Below are 22,980 nucleotides of genomic sequence, written 5' to 3'. Positions count from 1 at the left end.
TCATTAAAGTTCTGGTTAACGTTAGGGATAAGGTTAGGGTCAGGTCTGGAATACATGGCTGGAACGAGTCATTCTACTGGATTTCATCCATAACCAGGCGTGTAGCATAAGAACGCAGAAGGTTTTGCGTTCACCTCTTGAGTGACAACGGGCTGGTCTGTAGGCCAGTATGACTGGCTTTTTCTTTTCATTTGAGCTTAAATTGTTGATTGTCACACGTCAGAAATGGTGGAAGAGTAACGTCATGTGGTTAGAGGTTATGCGTCTGCAAAACCTAAGTAGGAATCTGTGTGAAAGCAGCCCTCAGCTTCATCTATGACCTCAGAACACTTTTCTGACGAGTTTATGGTCTCATAGGCACAGCTTGAAGCTTCACAGCAGGACTTTGCAAACCAGTGGGTGATGTTGCCTTTATCATAAAGGCTATAATTGTAACAGATGCTTATTAGCTGCTAATATTAGCAATGGTAGCTTCTTTGCTCTTTTAGAAGCAAAACAAATCCCTCATGTTTCAAACGGCTGTAGATTATATTAGCCTCAGAAACTTAGTTGTACTGCAAGTTAATTTGGAATTTTCTTGTTTAACTAAGCGCATTTTTTAAAGTTTGCCATGTGCTTCTAATAGTACTTATACTGTTATAAGTATAGTACACTTATACTGCCTCATACTGTTCATACTGTAATCGTGTAGTCTTTCTCTCCTCTGTGGCGTGCTGTACTGTGTCATTGTCAGAACTCTGAGTGGTTCAGTCCTGTTTATCGCGGTGCGTTGCTGTCGTCCTCTGAGACGTGCCAATTTGTTGCAGGCAAACCTGAAATTTCAGAAAATAGAAGCAAACAAATTTCGCTCCATCACCAGCAAATGAAAAATAGCGCTTAAAGACTCACTCTCTCTTTCCTGATCACTCCCCCACATTTCTTTCATCCCAGCAGATCCTCTTTCTCTCTCACTGCCGCACTGTAAAGATCCTCTCTCGCCCACTTCCACCCACTCCCTCGCTTCTCTCTCGCTCTCTCAGTCTGTCTTCCAGATGATCCACAGGATTAACCACAGCTCTTCTGACCTTTGAACTGACTCTGTTGTCACAGTGAACGAACCAGAGAGGGATATTCCTCAAATCCAAGACGCAGCACTCGACACTCACACACACACACTCACACACAATGACTGCGGTCTCCATAGTGACCGGAGATGTGCTGGCTGATATCACTTTAGCCTTCTTGTGACCACATAAGGCTAGTGCTTTTGCTCCTACAGCGCACTTTTGGATGCATGTGCGTGTGTCTGTGTGCGTAGAAGTGCAGTCCCACTGGGTTAGACAGAGGTACGCTTCTCTTCCATATTTGGCCTGTGGGAGAACCAATCCCAGGGGGTGAGAAGTTGAAACAAAGCCAGCTGGCAGCGTCCGTCTCTGGGTCTCTTACAGCACAGATGTGTTCTCAGTCTGAGTGTTTGAGTACGTGTACGCATGTGCATGTGTTTAGGCATGACTGTGTTTGTGTATCCCAGCCTTCCTCCACGGATTTGGAGCACATGTGGACTACTTGGGCTTGCTTTTTTTAAGTAAACTATATGTGTACACTTGGACAGAGGCACACATTGTAATAGGCACAAATTGACCCAAATACAAAAATTCTGCTTGTAGAACACTAAAGTTTATGGACTATACTATGTTAGGCATGCTAATGGAGGCTTGCAGTAAATAACTGCATTCTTGCATTGTTATGGAGCCTGTGGGACAACGTGTGGGACATTTTATTTGGAGCTTCGCCCATATTTGTGACTTGCATCAGCCGGCCAGAAATGAGCCTACAGTTACTCTGTGGTGCTGTGCGGCTCTGCGTTCATCCATTTATTTTTACACAGTATCTGCTGTGGACATTTTGTGTGCCAGTGGCCCATTTTCTGCTGTGCCTTAAGGGGAATTCTTAAGATATTCTTGGTAGATATTCTTACACCTCAGTTATTATTCTGCAAAAGTACCTACTGTACTTTCCATGAATGTCCTTAAGATGTTTTCATGGTAACTATACTTTAAAGATGTCACCTTTCTGTGGCTCAACAGTTAATGTGATCCGATATTTATTGTGGAAATGCAATTTCATTAGGAGCCTGTTTGCAAGTGGTTTCCGTGGGCTTATCATGCGTGCCCAGTGTGTACTGCACTGTCTACATTGCTTTCACTAGAAGATCGGGGGCCTTTCTTAAAGTCATTTAAGCTGCATATAAACTGTAAAAGATACGTTGCTTCCAGATTTAGGAGTGAAGCCAGTGCATAACTACCTTAAACGTGTAATGTTTCTTACATCCAGTAGGGGGAGACTCATCGGATTGCAAGAAGCAGTGTATGTTTAGAAGTCAACAGAAAAACGGCTGCTGACTCGATCTATCCTCTCAGTAAATGCTTCCTTGCTAGTTTCACGTCTTATTTAAAACAACATGATGTTAATTTTGTAAGCTATAGTCAGTTTTTTAAGTTAAAAAGTGTGACAAAGCTCAGAAGCTAGTGTCACCATTCAGCAGTCTTCTTGAAATGCTGCAGGCGTTGTCTGAATAATTTTCATTTCAAAAGTCACTGACATTAAACTGTTAGCTTCAATACAGTTCAGTTTAGTTCAGTTTTATAGATATAAAGCCAAATCACCACAACAGTTGCCCCAAGGGCCTTTACATTTTAAGGTAAAGACCCTACAATAATACAGGGAAAATAATCAGACAACCCTCTGTGAGCGAGCACTTTGGAGACAATGGGAAGGAAAAGCTTTTTTTTTAAAAGGAAGAAACCTCCAGCAGAACCAGGAGCAGAGAAAGGTCTAAGTCTCCTAACAGCCTGTGAGGTTTCCACGGTTGGGTTCTTGTCCTGCCTAATTGAATCCTACAGCAAGGCTTTGTGAGTCTGATGTTCCATTTGAAATCACATTTCCTCTTCAAGGAATACTTTTGTGAAAAAAAAGTTATACTGTTAGATTTAGCTAAGAGCGTCAGGCCCAATCCACATGCCTGCGCATTAAACCAGAATTGAAAGGTGATTATGTCTGATTAGCCGAATTATCCAAAAGCCACCAAAGTTTTTCAAAGTTCTAAGACATTTTCTTTGACATGAGTCCTTTATAACACAGCATCGTGTAGATTTTCGACTCTACCCATGTTAGATGGGGAAAGGGAAATGTGAGTAAGAGAAACCCATTACTGGAATCGATGCAGAAGCTCACCAACCCATGCAATGTGGCTACCATCTTCCCTTATTCACCCGCACACTTCTTTACTCACTGCACTTCATGTTAGCATCAGCTATGTCCACATGGTTTCTCTGTAAGAGAGGGAAAGAAACGAAGCCATCAGACGGTGACTCACTGCTCTGGTCAGCTGCTGGTTTTGGAGTATTTTTGGATGGATGGAGGGTGCGGTAGTGAGGGAAACCAGTATATGACTATAGTATGGTGTTTGTAAGTGTGCAAGTGTGTGTGTGTGAGACCGGGATTTTCAGTTTAATTTCTCGATCGCTGCAGTCCACTGGCTACAACTGAGCATGCATTACGTTTGTCTATCATGGGAGTAGCTATTACACATTTGTCTGTTTGTGCTGTTAACCTCATTATGGTAAGCATTTGGTCGACTTGTGCGTATGTGTGGCATGTGCGCGTGTGTGTTTGTGTTCTGACAGTTAGCTGATCCTGAAACATGGCCCAGCCTTGCTTCCGGCGCGGTATGCAATGAATCTGACCCACTCCCATCATCCTCCACATCTCATCTCTCCTGCTCTGTAGTGGAGCCCGCTCTGAGTCAGCCGCACACAAACACACACTTTACTTTCGGCCCTCTCCAACGAACCCATATTCGTACACAGCTTGACATATGCATGCATACTCTCAAGGACGAAGGCTTTGCGCTCAATGAATTAATCGCGTTCCAATTATCAAATGCCCCCCCCCCCCCATGCCTGTCTCACTCGCTCGCACTCTCTCTCCACTCTGCGTGTGGGAGGGGGTGGTTGTCAGCTGATTAGATAATGCAAATACATTATTTATATCACTTTGCTCGTTCTCGCCGCTTTATGGGATTGCCTAGCAACCAGGGAAATTTATTCTATTGAGCACGACCTCTGATAACCATGGAGAGAGAGGGAGAGAGAGAGACTGACTGTATGTGAGAGAGTGAGAAGATGGGGTGGGTGAGTTGGTGGTGGTGGTGGATGCGGGGAGGGGTGCAAACAGAAAGACGATTGGGAGTTGGCTGGTGCCTCCGTTGCTATGTATGGCTCATCTGGGCTCACTTATTTTTTCCTTTTTCTTTGACGCCTCTCCTTTTTTTCCCCCTTCCTCTCTCTCTGTTCATTGTTCTCAGTTTAGCTCGTTCTTGCTCACTCACACTTCTTTCCTTCCTCTCTTTCTTTCTTTTCCTTACTTCTGAGACTCCAGTATCAACTCTGTCCTTCATTCTTTTCCTCTTTCCACGTTGGTACGTGTGTTCGTGCAAGTTTGTGCGTCGGTCTTTGTTCCAGTATATATTTATATAGGCGATGTAATGTGCTGTAAGGTGAGAATGTACTTGAAGGAGTCAACCGTAGCCGCACTGTATGTGCTGCTTTTTCCCCAAACAAACACACACAAACATGCCATCCAGGTGCGTGAAGATTTGTGTGGTCATATCACCCCAACAAAAGTGAAAGTAATTAATTAAAATGTTTTAATCTCGGTAGGAGTGTGTGTTATGTACTAAATTCTCCTGGACATCCAAATTAACCAGCGATGCCAAACAGATCAGGATGGGACAGCAGGCCTTTTGTACACTTTGAGGAACACCTCTACCAAAACTTGCTTATTCCCTTTCTGTTTGAGAGCTAGGAACAGGACTATTACCGCTCAACTACTTGAATGCTGAATATAAAATCACAGCCAGTCGGTATGTAGATTATCATGACACACATGAACCTTTTGGCAACCTTGAGTCAGAATATTTTCTACAGTTCTCAGTTCAAGGAATACTTGTGTGAAATAAGTTATACTGTTAGGTTTAGATAAGAGCATCGGGCCTTTTGACAGTTTCTTGAGTGTCCTGTCAGACACTCAAAGCACAACAGAAAATAGTCCAGCTCAGATGGGTTTGCACTACAGGAAGGTGCCTGGATAGAGGGTGCAGGAAGCACCTCTAGGAGAGTATTGGCGCACTTTTTGCACAACAGCACAATCTCACATCGAATAGACTATAGTGAGCTGGGAAGTTAAAGACCATCTTGCGTCCGATCCAACTAGACATTTGCACCTCTGTCAGGTATCGCCATTGAAAAGTTCCCTAATTATTGCACTGTATGTTGTATTAAAGGTTAAAGTATCTCGAGACAGCCTGGGGTTAAGAACCCACTGTGGAGATCCTAGTGGGACTAGATACCTTCTAACCCTTTAGTACCCGATGCCTTCAAAATATAAAGAGATATAATGGCTGGCCAGCAGTTGGCAATACAATGTCACCCCCTGTTTTGGACGTTTGAAGCTGTGCATGTTCATTCTACGTTGGTTTGTCAAGTGGTGGATGACTCTGAGCAAGCTGATGGGATCTGTATAAAGAGTTTCATATTTCACTGAAGTCATAGTTCTCCACACATCTGGACTCTGCCTTCGGTTCATTTCTCCACGTATTGTTCTTGGTGTTTATTTACTGTTTGTTTGTTTGGTTTTTTAAGGGTAACATTAAGAGCTCTTGCATACCAGCATTAATATATTTTCTAATGATAGGTGCACACACTACATTCACCATCTCATCAATCAACATACGTTTCCACAACTCAAAGCTCCTCTTCTGCTTTACTTTTGCTCTATGAAATAAACACTGAAGAATGGCGGTACGTCTAACAACCTCGAAAAGCTGCTTCAACTTGCCTCCCAAAATACTGAGCTGTCAATGGAAGAAACAGTAAACTTAATATTACTGCTGTCAGCATTAATCTCGTTAAAATGATGTTAATGCCATAACCGCATTATTGCGGCAAATCTTCGTTAGCTCGTTAACGCGGATCGCCGCGTGCGAGGACTGCACGGCGTCAACGCTTTAGCGCGGTTAGCTCGTTAACGCGGATCGCCGCGCTAAAGCGAGGGCTGCACGGCGTCAACGCTTTAGCTCGGTTAGCTCGTTAGCGCGGTTAGCTCGTTAACGCGTTAGCAGCCCCATGCAGCCCCATGCAGCCCATGCAGCCCCATGCACAGGCTGATACGCGTTAACTCACTAACAGAGATTTGCAGCGTTAATGCAGTTATGGCGTTAACGTCATTTCAACTAGATTAATGCTGACAGCACTACTTAATATTAATCCAATAGCAGTCAAAGACAGGTCAAGCCAACATGGCAGAGGTAAATACAATAATCTTGGCTCACTGTGCCCATACCTGACCGTCCAGACTTGACTGATTAAAAGTTCAAGTAAAGTCTCTCGTCTTGGTTGAATGCGAGGGTATTATGCCATGACTTGTTCGTGTGTAGTTGATGTGTATAGATCAGCAGATGGTTTTGAGTGCTATACCAAACTGTAGGATCATTTAATTCTCTCTAGATCAGGTCTATATAGCCACTTGTACCTTAACTTCTAATTTCCTGGATTGTCTGGACAGTCACAGCTCTGTAGGCGGCACGGCTGACAACAGCAGATTGCAAATCCAAATTTAGAGTTCATCTGTCTCTCCGCTGTCTCGAAGACGTTAATTTTTTTATTCCTTTTTTTAAAACTGTGAAAATATTCATATGATCATCTTATCCCAAAATGATTTTGTGTTTATGCCCTTTAAGTATGTGACCATTATTCTGCCTCCACAAACCTTTTTAATCTATGTTTGGCTTAAGAGTTAGGCTGCGTTGTATCCAAGTACTTTGTATGCAAACTACGATGACTACGGACAATTAAGGCAGAAAAAGTTTTTGGTAATGAAGAAGTTATCGAATGAATATTATTCTTAATAAATGTCCGGGGAGCCTGCTTAGCTACAAGTTGGTATGCTAGAGTATTACAAAAACCTCTTTTTGTCTTTGTACTGTATGGAATATGAATAATATAATAATGCTGACACCAAAGAACAAGAACTCATTTCCCCAATGCTAATCAATTCTATAATCAAATCTCTGTTGGGTGTGTTTGTTTGCGACATCCAGGAAGCCTTTTTTCCCCCTTCTCTTCAGTCTAGTCGAAGGACGTTCACTTAATTAAATGTTGTTTGTAGTTTGAAGCATTTCAAAAGTTTGCTTAAAAAAATTGGCTTGAAAGACTGATGAAAACACCAGTGCCCACTCGTAGAGTTTGGCTCAGCTCAGTTCGGTTGTGCTTAAACGGCATGAAAAGAAACAAACCTGTGCTGCCAAGCTCACTGAGATCAGCTTTAGGTAAAACTGGAGACAGATGGCTGGGAGTAATTAAAGACCAACTATTAGATACCAGTTTTCTCCACGTAATGCCAGAAACATTTGATGGCAATTGAAATGCTTTTGAATTTGTTTGTTCTCTCTCCCACTCACTCACAATATATTATTTGTACTGGCTGAATTTCTAATCAAATTTGATCCAAAGACAGACACACACACACATGCACACCAATGACACTGGGCAACAATGGCTTAACCGTCAGCATTTTTCACTGTGTTTTCCTCAGACAAGTGGACAGCAGGAGTGTCGGCCCTTTGATTAGTGGATGTCCTGTGTCTGGATTTCTCTTCTTGTAATAATTCAGCAAGAATCTGTCCTCTTCTTCTTTCTCTAAAATTATTTCTCGGTTTAGTAGTTTCATAAACATGCATTTGCTTTCCTTCCAAGGACATTAATTTCAGTCTCATATCTGTGCATTCATTGCCAAAGAAGATGTTGCAAAATGCTTTCTTAAAATCTTGTCTGGTCAGTAGTGAACAGTCACACTGGGGAATATAGTTGTTGGAGACTGCGGTGCAACCAAAACCCCTGCGAGCAAGTACAATGGCCATGTGATCTTGTTGGCTTTGTAATGCTTGCTTCAAAGATGGGGACCAGGTTTGTAAATAATTGCAGCCAGTTGGCATCTTCAAAGCATGTTTGGTGTGTCAAGATGAAGATAAAATATGATGTCAGTCTACTATCAGTCTGCTACCGGTCTGCAATCAAATGAGAGCTGTTACCTGTTTATGATAAAACAGTGATTCACTGTGATAAATTGGCAGAAATTGCATATCTAATCGGTTATGACTTCAGAGATTTAAAACTTAAATTCAGAATTTAAACTTAATTTTAAAACTTAAAAAAGAAAAATGACAGTGATTTAACTTCAGGGTGAAATATGAGATTTGCAAAAAGTCAGAAACCAGCAAAGAGATGCATGACAGCTGAGTTGCACTCATTGTCTCCAATTAACTCAGATTGATGCCAATGCGTTGACAATTTGTCTAAATGTATGAATGAAATAGCAATTATTTCAAAAATGTGTTTCCAGTCAGTCTGAGTCAGACTGCAATTATTTGGCAACAAGTTACCTCCCATCAAAATACCTGTTCAATTACCTTATTAATCCACAGTGGTCACCATTTGTCATTTATTCCATTGCTGGTCAACCTCTGTGCAGTAAGTTTGTCACTGTAACTGTTTACAATCAGTCACAGAAAGAAAACATTTCAGACACTGATTTTCTTACTTGTCACAGGTGGTTGTTGTTTTTATTCTACTGTGACTGAGACATAACTAACACTGTTGTGAGCCAGATGCTGGTGCTAATCATCTCTTGAGTTTGTGCCAGTCACATTCTGTTTTGTTCTCAAGAAACGTTATCGTTTCCTTCACTAGAAAAAGAGGGGAGCCAACTAATTGCTAATAACTGTCAATTAGCAAGCTCTAGTTTTGATTTGGCCTTCTGGTCCTGGAATCACATCCATGTGCTTTTTTGGATGGCTCAGTATCCTAAGTGTGAATGTTGTTCTTTCCCCTTCTGTGCTCGTCTGTTTTGAAGATAAAGGCTTTACCAGACTTGTTATCAGAACTACTGCTGCAGTAAATATACATTTTACCCCAGAGACCGGAGGTTTCCAGCCGACTGCATTGTTTCTAGGCCTGTTTCGCTACAGCAGTGAGAACACTACTTACTACAGTCTTAGTTAAATGATTGTCAGTAAAAAATGAACATGCAATACATGAATTTAACTGGGCTTACGTTCTTCCTATATATTGTTATTCTGACTTGAGGGGAATTGAAGTTCATATTTCATTTACTCCATGAATGCACTATAAACCATCAGCATAATATGTCCTAAATGTTGAGTGGATGGGGCTCATAATCGTTATGATTTTCCTCAAAAAACAACAGCGATGGGATGCAATTGGTCAATTTGCTCAAAAGTGGAAATTCAGCTTCTGGTTTTTACAAGCAAATCCAGCATTATGTTGTGTCTGGATCTTAATGTTGTCACTATATTTATTAATCATATTGACTATTCACCCTAACTACTGTTCCCTGCTGCAGCCAGAGTCGCCACACAGGAGTGTCCTTGGTTTCACAGATAAACTGTCAACAAGCAGCTTAGAAACATACTTCCTCTAAATCGCCTCATACCCCTAAGTTAGACATTTCCCATCTGTTATTCTGAGCTTACCACATTCCACAAGCTGCCCTTTTTATCTTACTTAAAGAAGAAAAAACAGTTTTTCAGTGTTTTACAAGAAACACTGAAATTTACTGGAACCCAATGTCTGTCAGTTAAATACGGAAATGGCTTCCTGTAAAACACAGTACTGTATATTAAGTACAGTACGGTTAAGCTGACTGACCTATAAACATCAACTTTTCCATAGTTAACAGCCTAAAAGATATAGGTTACAGTGGAAGGCTAAGACTGTTGGTGTGTGTGTTAGTCCAGTAGTCAACTGTTAATACCAAAAAAATGTTGGAACAATGTAGCCAATGTGAGTTTGGAGACAAGGGCACAGATAGTGAGATGTGGAAGCTAGTGACCAAACCAGCAGCAAGGACTGTATCATACATCCCTGCACATGTGTGCACTGATGCACACGTTTGTACACACTTTTACAAGCTTGGAGACCTGTGTGCACATCCTGCATTTCTCCGTACCAACAGTTTTGTTGTTTTTCCATGTATTCCACCCAGCAGAAGTGAGAAACAGGAGAGCAGAGGAAAGAAGGAAGGCAGAGTGTGCACTCTTATTGAAAGTTGCATCAGAGCCCCTAGACAGCTTTGTGAATTTCAGCCCAATTAATCTCAAGCTTGTGAGCAGAGACTGCATAACAAGACTCGTCTGTCTGACCTCAGGCCATCTCAGAGTATGTGTGTTTGTGTGTGTGTTTGTGTGTGTGCCTGTGTGTGTGTGTAACAGATAGAGTAAGTCAAGGGATGATTGTGCAAGACTCGTTCCCTGTTGTCACCTTGAGTATGCATGTGACACTGGAGCTTGTGTGCGCGCCTTTAGACGATGCTTATATGTGAGGCAGATTTGACTCTGTGCAGTTGGTCAGTTGCATGAGGTTGTGTTGTGTCAGACTCCCCATGGAGCTGTGCTACAAAACGACAAAACCTAAGCAGTGGTCTGATCTTTAACATGGTGACAACAGTTATCATCCACAATGTTCTTCTCTTTTGCACATACATTTTTTAAATATATGCACATCAGTGGTAATGATCTTACAGATTACCAAAAGTGCCAGCTATAGCTCATTCTTTCCTCTCCTCAGCTTTTTGTAAAGGAAAACCGTGGATTGTTTATGAACATACTGTTTACATAGTATATAGAGTATGTTCATGAAGTGCAAAACCAGTGGGTGCATGCATACCTACCACACTTCCTGGTCTGGCCTCAGGTAATAGTCACCCCCCACTGCAAATGAGCTTTTTGGGAAAATAACGTTCTGTACAGGACCATACCAATGTCTTTGAATGTTCTGGACAATTTAGTACCATCTGTGTAAACTTAAAAAATTGCCAAAGTTTGGAACTTGTGAAGCTTAAAGAGTTTTTCCTTATTATTGTTATATTTCCTTATTTTTACATAACGACATGACCGCCCAGTATTAAATAATAGGGATTATTCTCAACAGTGAATCATGCAAAGCTACTGTAGTAGAGTCCAAAAATCGTGGAGCTGTAAATAAGCAAAAAAGGGACATTTAAGATGACTAATGACAGCAATTGCCAGTAATGGCCATAACATTGTTCTGAATACATGAAACAGTGAATCTGATATAAGCTGGTCTCTGTGTTTTTGGTAAAAAGTCTTTTGTTGAGGCTTTGATAATATTAGTAATGAGTAAAACTTACAAGAGACCAGTGGAGGATGCATTTACCAGTGGTTTCACTTGGAGTGCACAGCTTCTTGTGTGTAGTGAGACGTAAGCATGACTAACATCAGTGGTATGTGGCTTGACATCGATTTTTAAAAAGTATGTTAAATATATTTACAAAATAAAAACTACAGCTGAACTGAAAGACTTGAAAACTGTGTGACATGGTTAACCATCAGTGTGTACAGGTGGATTAAAACGATTACTGAAAAATGAAAGTGGTGTATTAACAAAACAGCTGGTTTGATCTTGTACATTCAGTCAAGCAAGTGATTTATGTTAATGTTAAAGTGTTGGTGGAGTCTTTTGGCCTAGGTAGATAGTAAGAACAAACTTATCTGTTACATTTATAAATCACAGAGGTTTCCACACAATGGCCAGACGGTAACTGATCTCGACAGTGAAAGCAGAGCTAACAGCAGCTTGTCTAGCATGCTCGTCTCGCATCAGTTTCCTGCCAAAAACCAGACGTTTATCCACGTTGTGCATGTGCAAACAACCAGAAAAGGCTGCCGGTCTCCTTTTATTGGGACCTGGATACGGCCTGTGGGTGAGACCATTGTGAAACGGAGTTAAATTTTGCTTCCAGAGACAATAGGCAACAAGATAGTAGTTATTTCAAGGATGGATGCAGACCACTCTTTAACATGAAAGGAGAAAGATTCCTTTTACAATGGCAAATTTTAATGGTCTGTTATGAGCTCTCATGGGATGCCACTGGCTAACAGTGGTGGTAAGCAAATACTCCTAGTGTGACATGCTAGCTGCATTGTAAACCTTTATCTTTCCCTGTAACCTTTTACCTACAAAATCTATCACATATGCATTCAGACAATTTGCAGTTTTTATAAGGCACCATTTAGCGTGGGAGATGATTAGCAAAATCATACTTGGTAGAGCAATGTCATTATAGTGGTAATACTTAATAACTCATGAATTAAACCTTTTCAGGTAACTTTCACATCTGTGAGGACGCTTTTTTTTTTTTAATGCTGCTTAAGGGGAAAACTTACAATTTTTGTCTAATAGTTATTGTAGTGGTGGAGATGAGTGTCCTTCAAAGGGTGGCTGGGCTATCTCTTAGAGATAGGGTGAGGAGCTCGGTCCTTTAAGAGCCGCTGCACCTCCACATCAAAAGGAGCCAGCCGACTTGGATGAGTAGGATGTCTACTGGATGCCTCCTAGGCGAGGTGTTCTGAGCATGTCCTACCAGGAGGAAGCCCCAAGGCAGACCCATGACTTGCTGGAGAAAATATACCTCTCAACTGGCTTGGGAACGACTCAGTATTCCCCTGGATTAATTGGAAGAGGTAGCTGGGGTGAATAAAATGTCTGCGTCCAAATGGAGATAAGCGGTAGAGTATGGCTGGATAGAGTTACAGAGCATTCTGGGAACATGTGACTGTTGTTATAATAATAAAGAGGTTCAAATGAGTCCGCAATAATTCTGAGATTTCTCACAGACTTCGATTATCGGTGTTGGGCTTGCATTTGTGCTAAAAAAAAAAAAAAGGTACACAGATGCTAAACAATACAGTTTTTATTATTTCCGTCTGAAAATATTTTAATTGATAATTATGTTATGACAAACCCAAACCCAGTAAAACACAGTTAAGTCATTCAAAAAGTGACAGTCTGCGTTGGCAAATCATCTGCAGGAAGAGCAAGTAACTCGCATCTACTTAAAGGATCCCTTCAGGCCGTCTCATGGCTAACCCTAAGCCCGCTATCAGTTTTCATCAGCGTATGTGTGCGCTTGTGCACGTGTTACTGTGTGCACACTAACATACTGCATCATCTTTCTGCAGAAGGTCGCTCCTAATCTCATCATTTGTGGATTTTCTCCCTTCAGCTGTACAATCCCAGCTGAATACAACTCTTGTTTCCGTTTTTGTTTTTTGTCATCCTGACTCGTCTGCAGGACAGCAGGCATTCTAATCCAAGATTTGGGTTTTTAGCAAAAAGTCACCATCTGCTAGCTTGATCTTATCATGCCATAAAGCGTTTTGATGGTAGACATTTAGAGTAAAAACATAATATGAGCAACTAGGTACTAAAATTAAATGTAAAATCTCCATTCTGTGAAGATTAGAGTATGCCAAAGGTCAGCTTTTATCCTCCAACTTTTTGAAAGTGATTATTATTCAGTTTTAATGTGTCAAACCCAGCTAGCTTAAAATAAAAATGTAAATAAGTTTACTCGTTAGCAATGTTCCCTCTAAGCTGCTCACGTGCGCAATTGCGCACTGTTGGCACGGTCTCTGCGCACAGAAAATCTGCGTTGTGCACAAAAAAAAACCTAACCTGAAATGAAATTAAAATTAATACTTCAACAATCATGTTTTGCAGTGTTAGTCAGTAAGTGACTGGCTGCTCCCATATGGGATTAGAACAATGCCACCTTATCCCATAGTTCAGCCGATGCGTATATACGCAGCCAATCAACGTCATTGACAGGCTATGACAGCGTCCTTATGTGCCGACACCGGTGTTTTAGTTAGCAAAGCGGCGTGGCTGATGTGGAGTGAAGCCATGTTAATGACAACGTGTACAACCATTGGAGATGTGAGCAGGACAGACGGAACAACTGACGGAAAAAGTGTGGACTTTATACCAGTTTTTAAATTGTGTTGATAGGCCACGTAAAACCAGAGTTGTGATAAAAATATCTGCAATGTTTGGTTTTCTTCCTGAATACTGTCGTTGTTTATATTTACTGCGGGAAGAAACGGTAAAAACTGCGTTTTATAAGCAAAAAGGCCTGTGAGCAAAAACAACCCCCACCCCCCCTTTCCTATTGGTCCAAAAAAGTACCATGTCGACCAATCAAAAAATGGTATGGCAACGTGGCATCTTGTTGTTAAGAAACGGGGGGAAGTTTTAGGAGTGACGGCGGTGTTTTGAGATGTGAGAGATTTGAGACGTTTAGCTCAAATCTTGTGTAGTTAGTGTGTAGTTAGTGTGTAGTGTAGTCAGTAGTTTTGTTGTGTGTGTCAGAACAATGAGGCGACTGCTGAATGTTACAGGTGTTACAGCAGTGATACATCTCCTGTTGTCAGGCCTGCAGGCTGTTGTTCTCCTTCATCTCATAGTGGACAGAAATTATGTTTTGGAGTGGCACAAATAATTTGTGTGGCATCAGATTTGATGCAGAACAGCTGATTGTTCTGTAAATAGTTTGAAATGTTTATTTAAAAAAACGCCTTGGCCTCATTTAAAAAAATAGCTGCAAAAACTTTGTTGTTTGCCAAACTGAGTTACTTTTTTGAAGAAGTAACTATATAATTAATTGCCCAACATTGGTCATTATATACTGTATTTTGCAGCCAGAGAGTTACAGGACTCTCTCCCAGACCACAGAATCATACTCATAATACAAGTCAGAGCTTTATAAAAAAAAATAATAAAAAAAAGTAAGTTGTGTTTTTACTTCCAATAGTGTTAGCATACTACACAGCTCATGAACAAGATTTATTTATTAATTTTTATTGTAAGTGGGCTAAAGCAGTTAATTAAAAGTAGTCTAACATAAATGTGAGTGCACACGTCTGATGTCGCTCACATTGGTCAAAGGCATCGCTCAGGGAGTTTGTGTGTTCGCTCAGACACGTGAAAAATTAGAGGGAACATTGCTCGTTAGTTACTTTTTTCCCCAAAGGTTTTAGAAAAATCCAGTTTTTGTTTTCTAAGCAGGACACTTCTTTCTGTGCATAGAGAGTTTTAAGGTTTTGAAAAGAACTTATGAAGTGTGACATTAATGCACGTAAATGTAAAACAATTTTTTCCTGCACTTCTCCATCTTTCTGTTCATTTAGGGCCGTCTGCTGGTGAAAACTGGGCGTGTCCACCTAGGCGAGAAGGTTCTGCGTGATGCGGTTCAGATCCACAGCACCTCCCACGAAGCGTGGAGTGGACTGGGTGAAGCTCTTCAGTCTCGGGATTGCAACCAGGCCCCCGACTGCTTCTTGACAGCCCTGGAGTTGGAGGCCTCCAGTCCCGTCCGTCCCTTCACTGTCATCCCCAGAGAGCTCTGAGATGACGGCCTTGCAGTGGCATGGAGGTTTGGGTTGGGGTGAAGATTTTGGCTAAAATCTAATGATGAGCTGACGAAAAGACAATGGAAACATGAGCTTTAAATCAAAAGTTAGTTTTGGGTATTGGGTCTGTTTTCTTGCTGTTGGGGAGATGAACAGACTGGTATCACTCATGTATTTACAATATTTGAAGACAAAATAAAATAAAATAGTATCTATTTCCCCAACTAGTTGGCAAGTGGTTGCTGTAAGTGGCTGGTGGTTGCAAGCATATAATTTGTTTCAAAGAGGTAAATTATGCAGCATGGAAGACCTTGATTTGACTGATTTGGTTGCTACCAGGTTGCCACAGTCAGGTTTGTAGTTTGAAAACTTGTCTGCAAACACTTGCTGAGTGGAAGTGAAACTGAAAAGTTCAACACAAACAGAAGATCGAGACTGCCCGAAGTCGAAGTAAAAGTTGTGTCTTTCATGCAAAAAAACAACCCGGACAAGATAATGATGACAATCAGATTTTTGGTGCAGCAGCCTCCAGCAGCCACTTGCCAACTGGGGCTTTGCAGGACTATGTTAATTATGAATTGTGGGAAAATTAAGACTTTTTTCAACCAAAAGAAAAAACAAGTCGACCAAGTAAGTGCACTTGGTCTGGAGAATTCCCAGTTAACCAAAAATAAAAATAAAAAGACCTCCAGCATAACCAGTCTCAGGAAGGGTGCTTCCATCCCTGTGTGCTGCAGTGTGCTGCAGGTCACTAAATTGAAGATATAAGTTTTCACTTTCTGAAAAATATTTATTTCTATTTATTTTGCTGTTTTGGACTGAACTAGGTGAGCTGTCTCCTCGTGTTTCATATTTTTCTTAAGCGTGACTTCAGGTTTAAGGGACAGAGGTTTGAGTGGTATTTATTTACTCATCTAACTTTAGTTTGTTTTCCAAAATTTTAGCCATTCCTTCATCAAGTATATTTTAAAGAACAAACCGTTTAACAAATCACTTTTACCTCAACTTGAAAAAGTTATTAATCTCAGCAACTTTCTTTGTTTCTTTGATAATTATCGGTTTAATTGCTCCATAGTACTTATGTGAACATTGCTAGCTTCTAACACCACCAATTGTATTAATGCAGTTTGTGCGGATAAAGAACGAGAGGGCTTTAGGTCTTTGCATATAAAAGACGGCTGTATAGAAAGTTAATATTTTAGCATAAGTAGCGTTCTGTTGTAAATCTCCTATGGAGTCTATGGAGGGATATTTTTAATGATCGTAATCACCGGGTTCATAAATTCAGAGATGTGCCGGTTACATCTTGACATAAAAAGCATGTTGTTGTGTTCTGATACATGTGGCAGTGCAGATAGGTGGATATTGTACATGCTGTTTATCACAGCAGCAGCTCCACTTCATTATTATTTGGACCTTTGATGTATTTTTGATGATGGCCTTGACTGGTGTAGCTTTTTATGCACGCATGCAGGCACAAACACTCCCTCCTGCTCATCTTCAAAAGAACCAGCATGAACACGTCATTCCATATGGCATCATTATATGTGTGTACATGACGTATTTTAATACATGTGTATCTGCTCCCTCTGAATGATCCCTCTGGGATGTTAGCAATCTTCTGTTTGTACGGTACAGTAGGCCCTCATCCATGCACATATGCATGGGTGTGTGTGTGTTTTGAGGGGTGGGGGGTGCTTGACTCATCTGTTCATAATGCCGTCCATTATAAACAACAATGGCTTTTAAAAATCACTGCTGGATTTTGTATCTTCACCTGCCTTGTCACTTGTGACTAATGGGCATCACTTCCGAGTGCCTAACCACATAAATGTGAGCAGTGGGACTGGGCTGCTGGCTTATGTAATACTGCCAGCACAGTTTTCTGCCTCCAAACTCCCTCCTCCTTTCCCTCCCTCTTTCTATTGCTCTCTCTCGCTCTCTCTCGCTCCCGCTAACCCTCTATGTCTCTTGCCCTCTCCCAGCTTGGCTGATGTGATGTGATGTGGCTTCGTTGCCTAGCAGCCATCCCCTTGTTTGACTAACTGGGGAAGTGGAGAGAGATCTGGTCCTCTGAACAGCATACATATACAGTGGGAAGACACAAACAGTCACTACACACACACATACACACACATGCACGACGTGTGGTTTTACAAGTTTGACAGTGTCTGTTTGATGTCTGCTGCTACCATGTGAGGAATGAACCAGCTATAATCAATGTCTCGGGCTGGTGTAAATTGATTTGTGTTATGGGAAGAGTCCCTGGCTTTGCTTTTAGAGAAAAAAAAAGCCGTCTGTTCTTCTCCCTCCCTGCAGCGTTGCAAGCACCAATCTCTACCTTCCCTGTATTCTTTTTTTTTAAAAGAACCGCCCACGCCCCGATCGCTCTTGGCATGAAAATCCCTCATTCATCAATACTTCGATTTTTGGACATGGAGATTATCTATCACTATCGCCTCTTTTCTGCCATCGGAATAGTCTATTTTTACTCTTTCTCCCTCCTCACTCACCGACTCTCCCTTGTTCCGTCCTCTCCTCATTAGCACCGTGTGAGACACCTACACAGGGGCTTCGGGAGATGAATGGTCTAATCCTCAAGGGGAAGGAGTGAAGTATTACATGGTGCACAAAGATACACACATACTCTGACAATGAGAGACATGCGATGAAGTCATTTTGAGGTACAGCACAAGTATATATGCTTAAACATATAGTATACACACACATGTACACACATTCATACTTACACTGTCACTGTGATGCCACCCATGCACATCACTCTGGTGTCACTTTCATACCTGAGCAACACACCCTCCACACCTCATGATAAACAAACGTACATGAACCGCGGTGACCGTTTTGGGGGAGGTTTCTATGCAAGCGTGGTATTCAGGTCATCAACGTGGATGCCAACCCGGCAGGGGCACATAGAGGGCACGGGCTGGGCGGTGCTGCTGCTGCGGGGCGCCAACAAGGAAACCGTAAACCATCACTGTGATGACCAAACAAGGCTGGGGAGTCATGGATGGGTGAGGGGTGTGATGGAGGTTATAAGGATCAGATGTGGTTTCATAATCTCATTTATTAATAAAATGACAGATGCGTCGGAGTTGATCCCCAAGGGGAAAATGTGTTCGAGCATTTTCAGTGTTCACGCGTTGACATAAGAATGTATTCAAAATGCTGTAAAAATCATTTGTAAAATAAAAATGAAAATGTTTTGATGATTGAGATGAATTTTCAGTTAAAAAACACTAACAAAAAACCTCAATAAATGTTTGCCTGTAGTTTTACTATGAGTTACACTATGGTGCTGTTAATAGCTTCAAATTAGCATCTGCCTGAATCAATATACTTTTGGCTATTATGAAAATGTATCATCATAAAATCCACGAGTGTCATTTTCAAAGGTTGGCTGCAAGGCAAGGCAAGGCAAGTTTATTTGTATAGCACAATTCAACAACAAGGTGATTCAAAGTGCTGTACAGAGACATTAGAAACAAAAACAAATAAAAATCATGATTTAAAATTGATTAAAACAAGCAAACAAACTAACTAACTAATTAACAAACAAACAAACAAACAAAACAGTATATAAAATCAAAACAGATAAAATCAGAACAGTAGATAAAATCAGTAGTTAAAATGTAAGTTTTGAAATTTAAGCTTAAAGTGTGGATTTGGTGCTTTATTCAAATGCAGCTGAGAACAGGTGAGTCTTCAACCTGGATTTAAATAAAATTTGTTCCAGATATAAGGAGCATAAAAGCTGAATGCAGCTTCTCCGTGTCTGGTTCTGACTCTGGGAACTGATAAAAGACCAGATCCAGATGACCTGAGGGATCTGGAAGGTTCATACTGGGTCAGGAGGTCTCTGATGTATTTTGGTCCTAAACCATTCAGAGCTTTATAGACCAGCATCAGAACTTTAAAGTCTATCCTCTGACGGACAGGCAGCCAGTGTAAAGACCTCAGAGCTGGACTGATGTGGTCCACTTTTTTGGTCTTAGTGAGGTCTTAAAAGACATATCTAACATATCTAACATTTTTTCTCATGACTGCGTGCTTTCTGCAGACTTACTGTACTAGCTAGTAGGCAGTTAGCTTGACCTAGCATAAAGTTTAAGCTAATAGAGGAAAAGGATTTTTTTTCTAAAGGTAAGTAAATCTGTTTACTGTAACTTCAAAAGGTCGATATTTAACACAATGTGTAAAGTCCAAAGTTGTGGAATTTATGCCATTTTTTTTAATAATGAAAAATAGATTTTTGTACTAAGCTATGCTAGCCTTAAATTTACATTTAACAAACAGATATCAGAGCTATATTTACTTTAGTGCCATTCCACAATTCTGACTCTTATGTTACAATTCCCAGTGTTACAGCCTGACAAAAAGTGTTTACAGGTTGGTATACAAGACATTTTTTGCCACTGCTGATAGATGGATGCCAACACTGTTAGCTAGCTATGGATACAAGTTGCTAACCTTTCTAGTATTATTAACCTAGCCCTCCACCTTCCTGTGTGAATAAGGTGAGTTGTAGCTCTGAAAGAATCTACATGCACCATCTAAAATCCTTTGCCAGACACTAGAATATCTGATATACCTGCTTATTGATATAAAATAGGTGTTATATTACTCTCACATTGTTGCCATCCTGCTGCCAGCCTCCTTTTTTGGACATGCTCTGGCACTCATTTTTATGAGGCTGAAATTTTCAAGCAAGCAGGCCCAATAACGCCACAGTAAACAGCAGCCTGGCCAGCAGTTTGTTGTCTTCCATCAATCGCCAGATCCAAAACTTGATAGCCCTCCAGTGGTGTTGGTCCACGTTCCACACACTGTGCGCCAGCGCCAGCGCCAGCACCATTACCCACTTAAACAATGACCCCCTTGTTCACTAACAGTCGCTCATTGGAGCTGATTAAATTTTTAAATGTCATTTAATAGAAGTGTAATGTACCTCCTTTGTGTCTGTCAGCAGCTTGAGATGGGCGGTGAAAGGATACCTAGTTAACCTCCCGGTGTGTCGGACCGCCTGCTAAATTCCTTGGTCGTCACCCTTAGTGTAGGCCTGTAGTGTTGAAAGTGAATGAGCCTGAAGCCCTCTGAACATAAACCTGCAAATCTCTTTGTCTATCCCCACTCCTGGTGTTTCAAGGTGATGTGTTATACAGATGGAGCAAGATGGAGCTAGTACTGCAGGGCCATTTTAACTCAACGCAATGTCAGTGAATAAACAATGGCTGCACTGTTCAAGGGTTTATTTGTTTGGAGAACTTTAGCTGGGACTTAACAAACCAATAAGAAGTCCCACACCAGTGCTGGATTAGAGTATTTTTAAGTAACCTCACATTCTTTGAAAATTCCAGTGGTCTGCCTTCGTCATCGCTCCGAAGCTGGGTCACATTTTCTCAGCATGTTGTTTAGTGTTAGCTGTTAATTTGACATCCTCAACTCTGGCCCAACGGTGGAGCTGAGTAGCACAGTCAAATCTTGCTGTAAGCTGCCAAAAACACAGATTTATTCCAGACATTCAGTGATGCGCTGCATTGCTTCCTGAATGGCGACCGGATCTCATTAAGCTGTTCCCAGAAAGAGGAGTCGATGTTTGGGCTGCTTGTACGACTTACCCTGGCACCAGATGTTTTTGTACCCATTAAATGAGAGAATTCCACTGTGCCAGCGCAACTGAAATCATGCTTAAAACACCTTTGCCGCCACATGAAAAACTAGCAGAGGTAAGAAACAAAAAGAAGGACAATGTGTGTGTGGCAGGATTTGTTGTGTTACTTTGATGTTTGTACTCATCATAGATTAAGAAAAATTGATATGTTGGATTATGTTGATTCCCCACGGAGCCTTTAAGAAATGAGTGTGTGTGCACTTGCTGGCAGGTTTGCGCATCAGTTTGCAAAGCGCATTTTTAAAAAGCAAAAGATCACAAGCGCGTGTGCATTCGCTGCATTGCATGGATGTGCAAGTGTTTATTTTAATGCACCATGCATCTACGAGGGTGAGCTTGATTGACAACAGAGGAGCGGGTGCCTGGCCGTGCCTGTGGTCAAGGCAGGCTGTGGGAGGTGGAGGGTGTTAAGTCGTCAGTATGAGGCATATGTCAGAGATCAGTGCTGTACTGTGGAGATCATTTAGATGAGAAGGGAGGAAGGGCACCAGGGGTTGACGGAGTCAGAGATTACTGGCGGCTTGGTGCCTTGACCGCAGGCCATTCTGGCTGTTTGTTACACACAAACACGCACACATATCTCTCCTACTGTATCTTCCTTGCAAGTGCTGACTGTGGAGATCCAGCTCTCCAGAGAGTGTATGCAAAGCCCCGTGTTAATAAGATTGCCTTCCACTCTGAGTGGTAGTGTATCCTCTTTTGTCTCTGGAATAATGACAGGGGGAATAAGAGACTGGCCCTTCAACCTCATCAAGCTTTTAAGTGTCAGCAACTGAAGGAAAACAGAGTGTGTGTGTGTGTGTGTGTGTGTGTGTGTGTGTGTGTGTGTGTGGGAGGGCGTGTGGGAGGGCTTTAACTGTAATTTTGGTAATTTTGGTAATTTGGTAATTTATTTCAACATGTGAACAATATACAAGTACATTTAGAAAAGAAATAAGAGAGAAAAAAAATACTATACAAATTACATACAAAAAAACATTCTGATTAATTTACATGTTGTTGTCTAAGTAGATGTGCTATGATAGTGCTGCACAAGACTTCCATGACCACCGTCCCAAATAGTCATGTCAAGACATAAAAGATTCAGCCGGATGCCTCAGAAGTAGCTCGTAACCTCTTCCACAGCAGCTGGCTGAATTGTCAGTGGTGTTTTTTGTTACCTCGCAGATGTTTATTGTCTGCTTGGAATGATAATGTGAAAAATCACTGTGGAAATCCTCCATTTTAACATACTGAACCAGACCTAGTGAATTAGTCCCACTTCATGGACTACAGCAGTGAAAGATGCATTTAAATGGGTGTTTTTCTAGCATCATTCGGTCGTTCGGTAAAACAATAAGCTGTAAATGCAACGCTTAGATACAATCAGCTGTACTAAATTGAAATTGTAAGTTCAATTCAATTCAGTTTTATTTGCAAAGAGCAAATTCCCTGAATGAGCTTTGTATTGTAAAATAAAGACTCTACAATATTAGAGAGGAAATCCCAACAAGTACACGACCACTTATGAGCAAGCACTTAGTGACAGTGGGAAGGAAAAACTTCCTTTTAACAGGAAGAAACCTCCAGCAGATCGAGGCTCAGGCAGCGTAGGCCATCTGCCGTGACCAGTTGGTAAAAACAGGGATACCCATGAAACTCTAGTTGTCTGGACCAGCGGTCCCCAACCTTTTTTGCGCTACGGACCCGTTTATGTCCGATAATATTTTGGACTGGCCTATAAGGTGTTGTGGATAAATACAACAAAATAAAAACTGTACCGGTACTAAACACCCCCCCCCCCCCCCAAAAAAAAAAGATTTATTCATAATACACGGGAAAAGACACAGGGAAACCGAGTTAATGATAAAAACTATTTTAAAAAAACCCAATAAAAACCCTGAAAACCATACATTTCACACCCGAGCCTCAACTCTCGTGGTCCGGTACCAAACGGCTCATGGACTGGTACCAGTCCGTGGCCCGG

General features: G+C 41.3%; 1 protein-coding gene across 3 annotated transcripts in view; it reads left to right on the top strand.

Moving 5' to 3' along the window:
* ttc7a (tetratricopeptide repeat domain 7A) overlaps window positions 1-18,621 on the top strand; it is a 64,850-nt gene extending 46,229 nt beyond the window's left edge. For all 3 annotated transcript variants that reach the window (XM_040044678.1, XM_040044677.1, XM_040044679.1), the window contains one exon: window positions 15,104-18,621. In XM_040044678.1, coding sequence (XP_039900612.1) covers window positions 15,104-15,322 — 219 coding nt within the window. In that variant the 3' untranslated portion in view covers window positions 15,323-18,621. The remainder of the gene's footprint in view (window positions 1-15,103) is intronic.
* Window positions 18,622-22,980: the final 4,359 nt, after the last annotated feature.

The sequence above is a fragment of the Simochromis diagramma genome, unplaced genomic scaffold (assembly GCF_900408965.1).
Source record: "Simochromis diagramma unplaced genomic scaffold, fSimDia1.1 OVJJ01000486.1, whole genome shotgun sequence".
Classification (NCBI taxonomy): domain Eukaryota; kingdom Metazoa; phylum Chordata; class Actinopteri; order Cichliformes; family Cichlidae; genus Simochromis; species Simochromis diagramma.
The sequence above is the reverse complement of the archived record's forward strand: the minus strand, read 5'-3'. Positions and strand labels throughout refer to the sequence as shown.